General features: G+C 38.1%; 1 protein-coding gene and 2 long non-coding RNA genes across 6 annotated transcripts in view; 2 read left to right on the plus strand and 1 right to left on the minus strand.

Moving 5' to 3' along the window:
• LOC309496758 overlaps positions 1-14,798 on the minus strand; it is a 226,906-nt gene that overhangs the window by 179,154 nt on the left and 32,954 nt on the right. The gene's annotated exons all lie outside the window — the stretch shown is intronic.
• pde3a (phosphodiesterase 3A, cGMP-inhibited) overlaps positions 1-14,798 on the plus strand; it is a 94,449-nt gene that overhangs the window by 62,447 nt on the left and 17,204 nt on the right. The window contains exons 4-8 of one of the 4 annotated variants that reach the window (XM_082166754.1): positions 6,709-6,866; positions 9,601-9,722; positions 9,864-10,041; positions 14,291-14,382; positions 14,604-14,758. In XM_082166754.1, coding sequence (XP_082022880.1) covers positions 6,709-6,866; positions 9,601-9,722; positions 9,864-10,041; positions 14,291-14,382; positions 14,604-14,758 — 705 coding nt within the window. Of the gene's footprint in view, positions 1-6,708; positions 6,867-9,600; positions 9,723-9,809; positions 10,042-14,290; positions 14,383-14,603; positions 14,759-14,798 lie in introns of all 4 variants that reach the window. The other 3 variants (XM_082166752.1, XM_082166753.1, XM_082166755.1) reach the window with 3 other exon arrangements.
• LOC309496753 lies at positions 10,049-13,690 on the plus strand. The gene is made up of 2 exons (XR_014205219.1): positions 10,049-11,190; positions 12,633-13,690. It is a non-coding gene; the product is annotated as an uncharacterized lncRNA (long non-coding RNA).

Genomic DNA, 14,798 nt, shown 5'->3' on the forward strand with positions numbered 1-14,798 from the left:
ATAGTAGCCTAATAAAAATATACATACACATACACTAGTGCATATAATTAAAATGATAAAACTCACACACCTTTACAACTGGTAGACAGTATAGCCTACTTGAAGTATTTTCTTCCTCACAATAGTAAGTTTAACAAAAAGTGCTTTCAATATAATACTGAACAATGTATCAACATAAATAATAATAATACAATATAATCTTTTGGGGGTTTATTTTTATAACCTACAGAGAACGTCATCATCAGAGGTTATTTTAGCCAAATTCTAGTCGTGTTTGCCGCACGTGCTCACAACCGTCAAACAAATATGTTTGAACGTTCCCTGCAGGTTATTTTGGAGTTTATGTTATATAAACTAATTAAAACATTGCATATGATACCAATATGCTACAGAGATTATTCTAATGCTGATATGTGTAATTTATTTATAAATAAAGTATTTATGCTCGTTGCTCGGACACACTCGGTCTCTCTCGCGCACTGTCGAGCGCGTTCTCGGACACACTCGGTCTCTCTCGCGCACTGTCGAGCGCGTTCTCGGACACACTCGGTCTCTCTCGCGCACTGTCGAGCACGTTCTCGGACACACTCGGTCTCTCTCGTGCACTGTCGAGCACGCTCGCGGCATTCGCCTCGTTTTTGTCGAGTCCCGCGCCTCATAAACACTCACACACCAGAGAAAAAACTTTGCAGCTCCTATGGCTGAGAGAGCCTACTCGGATGAAAACCGCTTCAGTGAGCTCAATTAAAGTAACGCCGCATTTTTATTGACAGTAACGGTAACGGCGTTGTAATGGAGGAAGCAGTAATTAGTTAGATTACTCGTTACTGAAAAAAATAACGCCGTTAGTAACGCCGTTTATTTATAACGCCGTTATTCCCATCACTGCTTATTGATTATATCATTTTTTACAGTGTTGAGTGTAACAACACTGGCTCTTCTTCGTAAGTTGTCTGCAAGTTGGGGAAGGCTATTACTTTATCTTAAGTTACTTTATCTACAGTATTTGTGTAATTCTTGATAATTTCCTGACCAGTGATTTGTGATTTAAATGGTTAAGACCATTAAAAGACCACTAAATATTATGCCTTTTTTTTCTTTTTCTTTTTTTGCCCATGAGTGTATATATCATATTTTATTCCTTTTCTTAAAAAATGGATGAAATGTGAGGTTTTGTTTGTGCAGGTTTTAAAAAAGGTCTTTAAAAGCCTTAAATATCATTTTAAAAATCCTACAGAGACCCTGCACTGATTAAACATTACAAGGTTAAAATAACACATTTGCTCAGACGAATTGTTCACAATAATATCTATAACATGCATTTTGAAAGTAGATTGAATAGGGTGAATTTTTATTTCATGCCGACTTAAAAAATTATTCAGTAAATAATTGTAGCCATGAAAAAAATCTACCAACTTTTCTTCTACAAATTTTTATTTTGCTTTAATGAAAAAATGTACTTGAAAAAGTCACTATTTTATTTATGAACTATGCATCCCATGAATCATTTCAAATGATGTAACTGAATCATAAATGATGGTACAATATATGGTACAATTGCTTATATTTTGTTTGAGAGTGTGTGGAGGCTGATTCTGATTATGTCATTTAATAATGAATGTAATACTGTACGTACTTCTGTGTTCTATTATCAGCTTTTGGAATTCTATAATGGAATTCTATGGAAGTCTGTAGTTTTAAATGGAATATACAGTATGCACAAATACAGTAAAACATACAGTACAGTAAAGCATATTTGCTCAATGTCTATTAATTCCAGTATTGATAAGATTCATAGAGCTGATAGTCTTCACAGTGCCATCATGAATGTGGTTTTTTGATTCTTCAGTTTATAAGGACACTACTGGCAAATTTCTTTAAAGATAAGTCGCATATAAAACGCTTTGACATGCCACAATTAATTCCAGCCAAAGTAAGAATAATATCCAGTCACTTTATGAGCCTGATCCTGCTGTTCACAAAACACCTATGGGACGTTCTGTAAAGCTTGTCCAGCGGGGAACGAGGCTTAGCGAAGGGTCGATTAGGCTTCTGTTTTTCTGAAGCTATGTTTTTACATTATTTTCTGCGGCGTAATTTTTGAATAGCTCTCGTTATCTTGGTGGAACCCGTGAAGACTTTCAGACAAAAGAAAAAGACTCCATTGTGTTTAATGGTTTACTGCCATGGCTAATGCTCTGTGTTTTCATCACACACACACACACACACACACACACACACACACACGTTCCGTCCTCATTCACGCCAGCATGGCAGGTCTCTAATGTAGCGGACAATGACGCACATTCTCACAGAAGCCTTTTAATGTTTCACCAGCACTGCAGTTAAAAATGCATGCCGGCACTTAAAGAGTAGGTGAGGCTAAAGTCACTATGGGCCGGTGCACAGCTCTCCAGCTCTTTCCCATGCTGCAGTGCTCAGCAAACAACATTAGGAGATGTTTATTAACGCCCATTCATTACACCTGGTCCATATGTAGGTCACGCCGCACTACGCTCCGATAGTGAACAGAATTCAGAGCTCTATTATTTTTCCACAGCATATATAATGTGATATTTTGGCTGTGTGAAGAAAAACACGAGCGAGTCCGGTTCTTTAAGCCGCGTTTTATCTGTCAGTGCTGCAGCTGTGTCAACAGCGGGAATATATCGGCATGAAACGCAAGGAACGATCTCGCTTCCACTGATGGTGACACGATTCACAGAAGGTCACGGCGCGCGGCAGCTCCTCGGAGGAAATACTTGTGGCCTGTCTGGGTGTCCAGTTTGGCAGCGAGGCGTTAGCTTTGGCCTTGACAGGAAACGGGGGCTTTTTCACGTAAATCCCAAATCACTTTCCCTGTGTGTTTTAACTCGAAAAAGAAAAACACTTTTCCTAAGGTGTTACATTTCTGGAGACTGCAGCACTGCTGACTTAACGTCCATTTCTCCGAAGCCGGTAAACATGGGTCAGAAACTGCGAACCTTTAACGCATTACACATGCATGAGCTCCCCATCTTAGAAAGTACTATTAAGATTTAAAGGCTGATTCCTCCAGTATTTTCCTACTTTAGGATTTCGAGCGAGTGCATACCTGTGTCCCAGACGTTTAAAATGCTAATCTATTCGAGAACTAATAGGAAAAGAAAGTTGTTGAACTGACCGGTTCACTGCACTCTCGGGGCCTGACTGTTTGCTGCAGTTTTTGTTAGTTTTTATTAAGGATGATATATATATATAGCTCAGCCCTAATAAAAACTATGCATGTATCTTGATCTTTTTCAGCCTTTATAATGCATTTGATATATTACTGTATATATTACTGTAATTTCTCTGAAATGGCTTAAATGTTTGTCTTGACTAAGTAGATTGAAAATGTTTAATATATGAGGTAAAATGAAGTATAAATCTAATCAAATCACTAAGTAAACACAAGGACGACGAAGCATGTTTGATCATTTTGTATTATATACACAATTATAACAATATATCATTAAAAAAATATATATTATTACTTATTGTTGGAGTTTTTTGCAAGAGTTTTTTTTTGTTTAATATTCAAGAAACATGCTAAATATATTTCAGGAGCAATTTCACATCTCTTGAGGATTTTTTTTTATACCTGTAATCACTGGTATTTTGCTGTAAAATGACAAAATAATAACCATGGAGAACATTTATTCTGTGACCTGGAGTTGAGGGTGTGATTTGAACTCCCTGTAGGAATCTAGTTTGCACAAAAATGCTTAAATGTTTGCTGGAAATTTTGCACACACTGTTTTAATGAAAGGGTGTGAGATTGAGTGGGTTGTTGCTGGAACTGGTGCTAAAGGATTCTTTTAAATGAAGTTTGTGATATGCACGTAAACGGTGTTGATGCAGCCATATTGGCGAAGCTATATTGGTCACAGGTCATGTTGCATCCCAACATTAAAAGTCAAAACAGGTAAAGAATTATGTTTTCCATAAAGAACGCTCATTTAGTTAAAGTAATAAGTAATATTTTTTTTATAATTACTACTACTAGTACACTGCAAAATAATTTTACTTAAGAAAATGTCTTATTTTAAGAATGTTTAGATATTTGTAAAGGAAAACAAGACAAAAACACTAAGAAAATAAGTTTTTGCAGTTTAGTAATAATAATAAAATAATCATTATTTAAATCGGCATAAAGGCAGCACAAAAAAATCATGATGTATAATTGCTTTATTTAAAAAAAAAATATTATATCACTATTTATTTTGCATTCCAGTAGAGACAATACAATTTTCAAAACTGATAATTTTGCAATATGGGAAAGAATTTGGAGGGTAAATGGCTTTTTTTTCCTTTTCTTTTTTGCATAGTAAAATAAAACCTGTAGCTGTAGTTTTTTCCTTTTTTTTTCTTTTTTTTTCTTTTTTTTTTTCTAAATAAGTTTAGTGTTTTAATCTCTCATAAAATATAAAATATTTTCCTCATATTTTGATGGTTTAATCGAACATGGTCATTTAAAACAAATATACTGTACTGTCACTACTTTACTTTAACCAAATGTCCTTTAATATCCACACATGTTGTGGACCGGTTGTGTGAGACTGTGTAGGTTAGTGTAGACTGTGTCTCCGCGCTGTCACTCCAGCTGGAGAAGATCGAACGAGACGCAGAAGCGTTGAACCTCTGCAACACTGACAGTCTGTCGGTGTGAGCGAGAGACGCCACGGCAGGAGAGGAGACACGCGTCCCGAGCACCTTCTCAGACATCAGGCCTGCTACATCCACTCAAACATGTTCCTCCCAACTTCAGCTGACAGCCATTCCAGCTGAATTAATACCAGACGCTCGTATCACTGAGATGTTTTCATGTTTGTGGCTATAGATTGTTGAATCAGCTAAAAATAAACATAATCTGTGACTCCTGAACCCGGCTCTCGCCCCGTTTTTCTGTAATGGGAAGGTGGTGGTATCCCAGAATGCCCAGGGCATGTACTCTTAAGCGCCAGCACTGGGGGCGGTAGGGTGATTGGGGTTGGGGATGTACGGATATGCCCTCTGGTTCTCTACTCACAGCATCTGAAATATTCATGCTGCTGTCAGGAGAGTTTCTTCCCTTCCCTGACTCTTGGGGTAATGCAGTTCTGAAACTTTTTGTACACTATTGTACAATCTTATACGGTCAAAAACATACTTAAAGTCCCTGAAGTCAATCATTTTATCCTTTAAAACTCTTTGATACTCACAATGACGTTTTTCTCATATGATTATTTCTTTATGCCTTAAAATAGCTTGAATGTACAGCCTTGCTTTATTTAGTATACGCGTATCCATGAATATGCAAATTAGCCCCGCCTCCACTCAGCTCGGATTACCTGATCAACTCGCTCGACTTTAGTAAACAGTATATGTTTGAACCAGAAACTGATTCAGAAGAAGAAGAGGAAGAGCGAATTATACAGGCAGGCCTGACAAACAAAAGCAGTTGATACTATAATAATATCATATTGACGAAACAGATTTGGTAAACTCTCCAGTGTGTATTTGTATATTTTGTGTGTTGCAGCGGTGAGCCATCTAGCCAATCAGAGACATGCATGTTGAAGTTCTGCATGCTTGCGAATCCTCTCATTATACATGATGTAAATAAGAGATTCATTGTTTATAGTGGAACTTTGTGAGATCGCAAACTGAGATGAGTGACAGCTTTTACAGTGATTATAAAGGGAGCCGTCTTTGCGCGCTTTTTAGGCTATTCAATTCAGAAATTGAATAAAAGTTGACACATAACAGTAATTGATATGATTAGCCTTTGGCTTGACTACGTTATCAAACAGCTAATAATGTTACACAAACCCTGTTCCTGTTCGCCATCTCAGAGTCAGATTGCTGCCTTTTAAAAACCAGCATCCTTACATATAATGATAGGAAAAGCCCCGCTCTGCACGTTGGTCACATGTTTGAGATGGTAGGAATTAGGAAACATACATTTTTGCCGTGGCTGTGAAGCGTTACTGTTTTGGAGTTTCCTTGAAATATATTAATATATTAAAAGTGCCGTTAAACCAGATGTGTTATTCAGACTGTAAACCCCTCATTCTCCATAACCTGCATGCGTGCATTTCTTCTGTGAAACACAAAATATTTTTTGAAAAATGATTCCGAGGATGAATAAATGATGCCAGAATGTTCACTGTCCCTTTAAGTGCATATGTCTAGTTTATTTTATACCGAATACACGTTCCAAATCCCCCACGCTTTTTGATTGGTTCACAGCTTGTGATGTAAAGAAGCAGAGCGATGATGCATTTCTCCAGGGTCTTCCATCTGTTCCGTTCCCTTCTTCCCAGTTGGGGGAAGGGCTCAGTATTCCCTGATGGACCGCTGTCATCTGCCGCCCTCAGATGTTTGGCTTAACGCACAGACTCGCTTTCTTTAATACACACACTCGCACACTAAGATTGACATCATTTACGCAAAATGCAAAATTAATCTAAACAAGTGATTTGTTTAACAACTGCTCTGCCAAAAAGTGTTCATTTGGCCTTTGGGTTGTCATACACATGTGGTTTTATTCTGTCTGGGTCAGTGTTAATTGATTGTAACTGTTGATGTGACATTTGACAAGCTTCAAAACTGACCTTCGTGGATAATTTGTGTCTCTAAGTGTTTTGCTCCACTGTCAGATCTGTTTTAGTCTGAACTTGATGTATGTCCTCTTTTGAATAACAGCGTTTGAGGCGAAGTTTGCATCCGGGGCTTTTGAGACGGATTTCTTCCACGTGGACCACCACGACCTCAGCCACGGGCCTGCCCACGCTCGAACCCGGGCCGGTCCGACGAGACCGCAGTGCCAGCATCAAAACACCTCACGATGGCCCTTCCAGCAGGTAATGAACGCCTCCAACCTGATCCAGATGCAATGCACACTGCCATCTGTGTCATTTACTTCATCAGTCTGACTTACAGTACACTTATTATTATTCAGTTCTCATTCAGTCACGACTGACATCACCTATCTGAGCGCTGCAATGATGACGTACAGTACTTATAGGTCAACCTGTACGTTTGCATCACACTAGTTCCCTCAACAACAAAAAACACAATAGGATTTTTCCATCGCCTTTTGAGTTATTGCAGAAAATAAGCTAACAGAAGTTTACGACTCTTACACGTTTTGTTCATCATGATAATCACAAATGAACAACTTGGGTTAAAAGCTAAAGATGAATAATCATATCTTTTTACATGATCATATCATTTGACATTTTCATTATCATTTATAGTTTACACCACAGTCACAGTCTAAACTTCGTTTGTTACGATGAGATGATTTGCCACTGAACAAAAACTCCACCGTTTTGAGCGGTGAATGTATTCTAACTTAAACGCATGTGATTGGCCATTGCGCTCAAGAAATCAACATATATGTCTGTGATTGGCTGCATTGTTCAACACTGCCAAACATGTTGAAAATAGAAACCTTTGATGCCGTCCAGAGCGCAAACACAAATATGCACTAGAGCGTTTACCAAATTTGTTTCGCCAATATCCGATGGGGCCCCCAGATTCCCCGGGGCCCTAAGCATTCGCTTACCTTGCTTATTGGTTAAGTTTGCCCCTGATTTTAGACTTTCTGAAGTTTTGCCAATAGTTAACTCAGTAATTTAATGCCAGTTATCATTAATGCAATGAAAGTAACAGCACAGTGATGTTATGCTCTGTTCTAGTGTGTAACTCACATGTTTCGTAATGCTATCAATTCCTTATGGATAAAATCAAGTCCCACCCTACATTCTTTAGTCATAGATTTTTTTCATATTGTATTGTGAAAGTAAAATGCCGTTTCATGTTGAATTAAAGTGCTTTGATAACAGTGGGGATTATAGTTTAAACTTTTGTACATCCTTTTGGTGAGCAGCCCAAATCTTTAACTTGTATTTGGACACTTAAAAATGTCATTGAAGAATCTCAAGAAGATCTGAGAATCTTTTTCACTATCACTGTTTTTACTCAGTGTCTTTTAACTCTTTCCAGTTAACGGAATTTTCCGTAATTTATGCGTCAGCAATCCCTGGTTTTACTGTTACATACAGTAGGAGGCGCTGTTACGCATCTTCTGAAAGAGTAAAGAATCGACAGATTAAAACACAGACGAAAAAGAAGCAGAAACCAGCGATAGAAGCATTGCTTATGCATGTGTTGAAGTCTTTGACAAAATGCGATTTTCTCATCTTTTTGTTCAAAATGTTGCTTTTTTTATGTAACTTACCCACATTGTTGATAAAAAAGACTGCATAAATCTAGAATAAAATGTTTTTGTTTGGTTTTTTCCTTTCTTTTGATGTTCAGAAATTCATACAGCAAAATATTCTGGGGGCCATCTTGTGAAAATGATCAAAAATGCTGGCGCTGGCGCTGGCTGGCAACCTTTTAATAACCGCTGGCGTGGAAAGGGTTAATCAGCTGCTGGTGATTTTAAGTGAATGTATGAAGTCAATTGTCCTCAAGTTCCAGCAGGTGTCCTAACAGAGAAACCACATGTGAAACTCATCACATTAACTACATGTTTCAATAACGATTCACAAACACAAAAGTTTCCAAATACTTCATTCTGAAGCCGTTATATATTGTTTTATTACTTCGAACCTAACAAACACTGAAATGTTTGTTTGAGAAGTATGCTTGTGCTTTTGTAATCTACTGCAATGACATTTGCTCACTTGTCCAAATACTTCTCAGGTCCGCTGACTCATGAAGTGTTTTGAAGCAACAGTACTTTCTGAAAATATGAGTCCACAGAGATTTTCTGGGGATTTATCTGAAACCACTTTTATCCGTTTGCCCTCATCTCGTTTTGTTTGTCATCATGGTCTCGTACGTTAGTGTTTCGCACAGCTGTTGCGGATCGCCGTCAAGCGCTTGAACTTTCCAGAGCTCCTACACGCTGCCTCGCTCCGTCTGAATGTTTGATTCAGATTTCATAATGTCCATCTTTGGGCATTTCTCCACCTTTATATCTCTTATTTCAGCTTGAGTTATACAGCCCAGCTAAAGTTCAGCCCATTAATACGCATATCCAGATAGCCATCTGCACTGTGTAGACAGAGAGTTTAAAGAGGCTTCCTGGAGACACGAGAGCCAGGGATGTGTTTAGATCCAGATCCTGTCGAAATAAAAGCCCCATGTGAAAAATGGAGGGTCACCTGCATTACCATGTTGAGGCTGGTCTTAAAGTGGCGGGTCTCCTTAATGGATATCTGAAGAGTGTTCCCTGTTCGCTCAGATCCTGTAAAGTTGGCAGGAAAATTCAAGTCTGAACCCTTCTCCAAAAATACACCACTTGGACTTGTCTAACCCTGGAAAGTGCATTGTGAACTTTCCTTTTGAGAGGTAAACGGTTATGCCTTGTTGAATTAAGGTGAAGTATCTTCATCGAGGACACAATGGTTACATTAACATGCACCCAAATAATCTGTTAGTAATCGGATTGAAAAGCCTTCATGCAAACAGATTATTGATGTATGTTGAATGTTTGCCGGAAAACAAGTCAAAAAATGTTTTCCAGTGAGTGAAACAACATACCAGGTAAAACCATGAAATTTTCCTCTTCCTCTTCTGCAGTTTGGTGAACAGTGACTCATGGAACAACTCCGTTATGCTCACCATTTCCAAGAGCAGATCCATGTCCGCTTCATACGCTGCCTCCTCCGCCACCAACCACATCTATAGCAAGAGCCGAAGAGGTAAAGCACTCTGTGTGTGTGTTTGTCAAGTGAAAGGAGATAAATGGGCTTTGGCAGTGCCAGTGTGATGCCTCTGCTCTCTGACAGGTTACCCTTCTTCCAACATCTCACCTCTGGCTTCACCCTGCCACTCTCCTCCAGTCCAGGGCACTCCACTCAACAGTCCCACCAACAAAAGCCCTTCAGTGGAGCTGCCTGACACAGATCTTCCACAGGGCGACGGCCCACCGTCACACAGCCCTCACAAAGCCTTAACCCACAGTCAGAGCGCCCCGAGCCCCAGCACCACACACTGGGTGCCTCCTCCACTTTGTAGCAGGTAAAACTAAAGACTTGAAGTCCCCCTGTTGTCAATAACTGTATCCCTTAAAACTCATCTTTGATCACCAAAATGACACATTTAAACGTTTTTTTTTCCTGTGAAAAAAATTATTCATGCTCTTAAAATAGCTTGACTGTAACTCTACACCCTTGCTTCATTTAATATACGTGGAACCATGAATATGCTAATTAGACCCGCCTCCACTCACTCACTCATTCACACGAGCTCAGAGGTTCACTCTGCCAACTTGTTGAGGTAAACGCTGCACAATGATATTGCTCTTTACAACGTCGGACACATAAAGGTTATTAATATGATTAGCCTTTTGCTTGACTATGTTATCAAACAGCCAATAATAATGTGTTGCTAATGTTCAGGCAACTGCGTTCTAACAATCATCAGAAACACTTTGAACAACTTAGACCGTCAGTGGAGAAAGGCATATAGTTCATAACATCGTAATATACATCATACATCATACACCTGCTATATTGCTAAATCTACCCGATTTTTCATATCAATAGAAAAATTTACTGGGATAACATGGCTTCTCTTGAGACTCCCCTGCTAGTTCCCTGTTAATAATATGCTAAAGCCCGCCGGCACGTTGATCTGATTGGTTACAAGGTAGTTTGTGACGTCAGAAACACCAGCGATTTCAAAGCGTGTTTTTGAGACTGTTTTTGGTTCACTGCAGTTTTAAGGAGAAAATACTCAGCATGACTTGTGAATTTGTTCATGGTTTGTCTTAAAGCTTATTAAAAACACCACATAGACATATAACCAACTTTAAAAACTTGATTTTCACCCCAGGAGGACTTAAAATATGCAATTACCGTGCACTCATATTACTATTGGGAGAAAGTGCAATGCACAATATGGCGGAATACGTCCCGCCTTCAAAAAAAAAGAGCCAATCGGCAAATCAATGTGCACTGGCTGGTCTAGCCTGAAAAATGCAGTTTTCTGTCATGATTTGAAAAGCACAAGCGTCTATCAGCGGACCGGTCCTGCTTTCAGACGCTCCCGTCTGTATCTGTGTAAGCACTCAGTGAAGAGCGTCATTGATGTATATTTACAACATGTTTTTGAAGCGCTGAAAATGCCAAAAAATGGAAATTCTGTCATCATTTACTCATAGGCGGAGTTTGACATTCGAGCCAGGGGGGGCAAAAAAAAAAAAAAAAAAAAATTCATTGTAGCAGCTGGGACCTATAGAAGCTTGTTTCCGCCACTGAATAATAAATAAATAATAATAATTGCGACCCCTATAAAGTTGCAAAATGGGAGATATAAAGTCAGAATTGCGTGATATAAAGTCGCAATTGCGTGTTATAAAGTCAGAATTGTGAGATATAAACTATTCTGAGGTAAAAAAAATAAAAATAAAAAAAAATAAAAATCATCGACTTTTTATCTCACAATTGCGACATCTCGGAATTCTGACTTTATTTCTCAGAGATATAAAGTCAGAATTGTGTGAAATAAAGTCGCAATTGCGTGTTATAAAGTCAGAATTGCGTGATATAAAGTCGCAATTGCGAGAAAAAAAAGTCAGAATTCTGACTTTATAACACGCAATTGCGACTTTATTTCACGCAGTTCTGACTTTATATCTCTGAGAAATAAAGTCAGAATTGCGAGATGTAAATTGTGAGATAAAAAGTCGCAATTATCTTTTAAAATGTTTTATTTTGTGGCGGAAACAAGCTTCCATAGGGACCTGCATAGCCTATCAATTGGGGAACTCAGCACTAGCACATACTGTATGGACAAAACAAATATGCTAAATAAACACATATTTATTTTTAACCCAAGAAAAAACAGTACAACAATACAATCATATTTGTAAACAGGTAGAACTTCGCCACTTGACTTCGCATCTCATCTTCGTTCGGACACAATTGGGATCAATGAAATGTGGACCACTTTTGCACTGTTAAAATATTATCTTCAACCAAAACGAAAAGATTTTTAAGGTTTTTCTTTCCTTTTTTCAAAACACATTGTGGCAATGAGAGTGATTAAAAAACAAGTTATATTTCGCATTTTGTTGTACTTCATGAAACATTTAAAACATTTTGAGAGGGAAAAATGAACACAATACTCTCCACTTTTGAAACATATTGAACAGCATATTGAAAACAGTGTGTTGAGTTTCTCCAGCTTAAGCAGTTATTTGGCAGAGAAATAAAACTTACAGACCTAGACATTGTCCAGACTAGTGCAACAGTAATTTTCGTTTTTTGCGTCCTGCATATGCGTCGATAATGGTCTCAGGTGAGAGCATAGGGGTGAGAGCTTGGCCGTAATGTCGCTTTCGATGTGAAGTCACATGACCCAGAGCCCCGAATCTTTTTTTTTTTTTACTAAAGCAGTAGGCCTATATGAAATCAGATGTATTACCTACCACCATTTAGTTGTTTTGTGTTATTTAAAATATTTATAATATATCTTTTTTTTAAAACAATGCAATTTTTGTTTTGTTTTGTTTTTTGTGAAAAAATGCAATTACCCGTTTCACCAGGGGGGGCAATGCTCCCCCTGCCCCCCCGCAAACTCCGCGCCTGCATTTACTCACCCTCAAGTTGTTACAAACCTGTAGGAGTTTCTTTCCTCTGAACACAAAAGAAGATTTTTTTTTTTTCATACTCTGGAAGACCATCAAATGTCTGGTTACCGACATTCTTCAAAGTATCTTCTTTTGTGTTCAGCAGAAGAGAGAAACACATACATGTTTTGAACAGCTTGAGCAAATGATGACAGAATTTTCATTTTTGGCTGAACTATGCGAAACGGGAACGAAACGGGAGTATGCGAAACGCCCATGTCATGTTGTTTGAGTAGTTCAGTGATATTCCTGGAAGAACAACACATGAGTTGTAAAAAACTGAGCCTCTTGTTAAAAAGTTACCAAAACAATATTGTTGCTTTTTGTGAATGATGTGCGTTCAAAGTCTTTTTGAGGAATTTTGCTTATGCATATTCCATGCAGAGCGACTAATGAGTAATTTTAAGAGCAGATATCAAGTTATTATTCATTTTGAGCACAATTCATCACTAAAAAGCCCACGCTTGCTGTTTCCAACGATCTGCGCGTATCCTGTGGCCCAGGATGTTCTACAAGACCGCAGCTTTAACCCATGACGTGGTTACTGAACAACCACTGATCATTAACTGTGAAAAATAACCAACACTGAGTCTAAATATTAACAGATGGACATACATGGTCAGATCTGCTGTTTGACTCACAGCGATCGCGGAGACAAGGTCACCGTCCCCTTGGCCTGTAATGAATGCTGGTCACAAAAGAACAGCTTGATTAGCTTCTGTCTGGCACGTTCATTTAAAGAGCTAAACTAAACAACACTGACACACAATCAGGACGCCTCTCAATTTCACTGCAAAATATTCAGATATGCACACACTATCAGCCGTTTCCTAGCTCTCCCAAATCATAAAGCATGAAATACATAAAGCGTAACGAACAGATTCCAGTGCCTACAATGATAGATAGTGTCTTTTTATTGTTCTTAAGGAATGTTCCTGAAGTCAACATGAAATGGCATTTTTTTCTTCTTTTTTTATCGTAATCTGACTTATTTCAACTATGAGTAAAGCGGGATATTCTGTGAGAGAGAGAAAAGGAGTAAAATGTGATTTTATTTTATTCTCTGAGAATTGATTCAATTGTGAAAATGATGAAATTGGATGAAAGATTTGAGGATTTTTATTTATTTATTTATTTTGGACCAGACAAATAATCCACATTAAAACCAGGAGCGTGTAGTGAGGAAGTAAATTGTTGGTTTACTACTTTATTTGCTGTTGTACAATTATTATTGTTATTTATTATTAATGTTGTTGTTGTTAATATGCAATACAAAAGCAAATAAAGGCAAAAATGAAAATATATGTATAATATATATATGTATAAATATATAATAAATGTATAAAATATATATAGGATAATAAATAATTGCAAATTTCTCTAGTGATAAAGGATGTTTACTAGCTGTTTAATTCATAAAATGTAATAAAAATTTCAAATAAATTTAAATTAAATGAATTAACAATTAATTTCAATCCATAAAATGATCCCATGATGATTCTATATATGAATCGCATCACTTCTTCTTCTTCTCTCTCTCTCTCTCTCTCTCTATATATATATATATATATATATATACATATACATGCTCTCTTTTTGTAATGTGAAAGAACGAGTCCTGACAGTGATGTGAAGGTTGTGTTGTGTGTGTTGTAGCTGTGGAAGACCGTACAGTAAGAGGCACGGGGATGGATCCACAGACGCAGGAGACAGAAGCCAGCAGTCAGGTGACGCCACCGTCATGTCGGACCCTCTCTCTTGAATTAGCATTTAGATGCATTTCACTTATTATCCATTTTGCAGATGTGATCTGCGATATTACAGCTCGATCCTGGATTGAATCTCTGAGTTGATATGTAATTGGTGTCTTTCTAAGCTGTCAGTCTGCTCAAACGTGAAATATTACGAGAGGCGTAATCACGCTTTTTTTTTTCTAATAACCTTTCAGACGAGCCGGTGATAATGTCATCCGACTATGACAGCACCTATGAGACCAACCACAGTGACATCAGTGACTTTGCACAGAATGAGGAAGACGGAGAGGGTCACCGGAAGCCCTGCGGGACGTTCCCGCCTCAGGCTCTCGCTCTTATTCCCCCGGAGGTAAACAGGCCTTCTGCGGGACAAATTGATTTTTTAGCAC

This window comes from Leuciscus leuciscus, assembly GCF_965113295.1.
Source record: "Leuciscus leuciscus genome assembly, chromosome: 4".
In the NCBI taxonomy this organism is placed as follows: domain Eukaryota; kingdom Metazoa; phylum Chordata; class Actinopteri; order Cypriniformes; family Leuciscidae; genus Leuciscus; species Leuciscus leuciscus.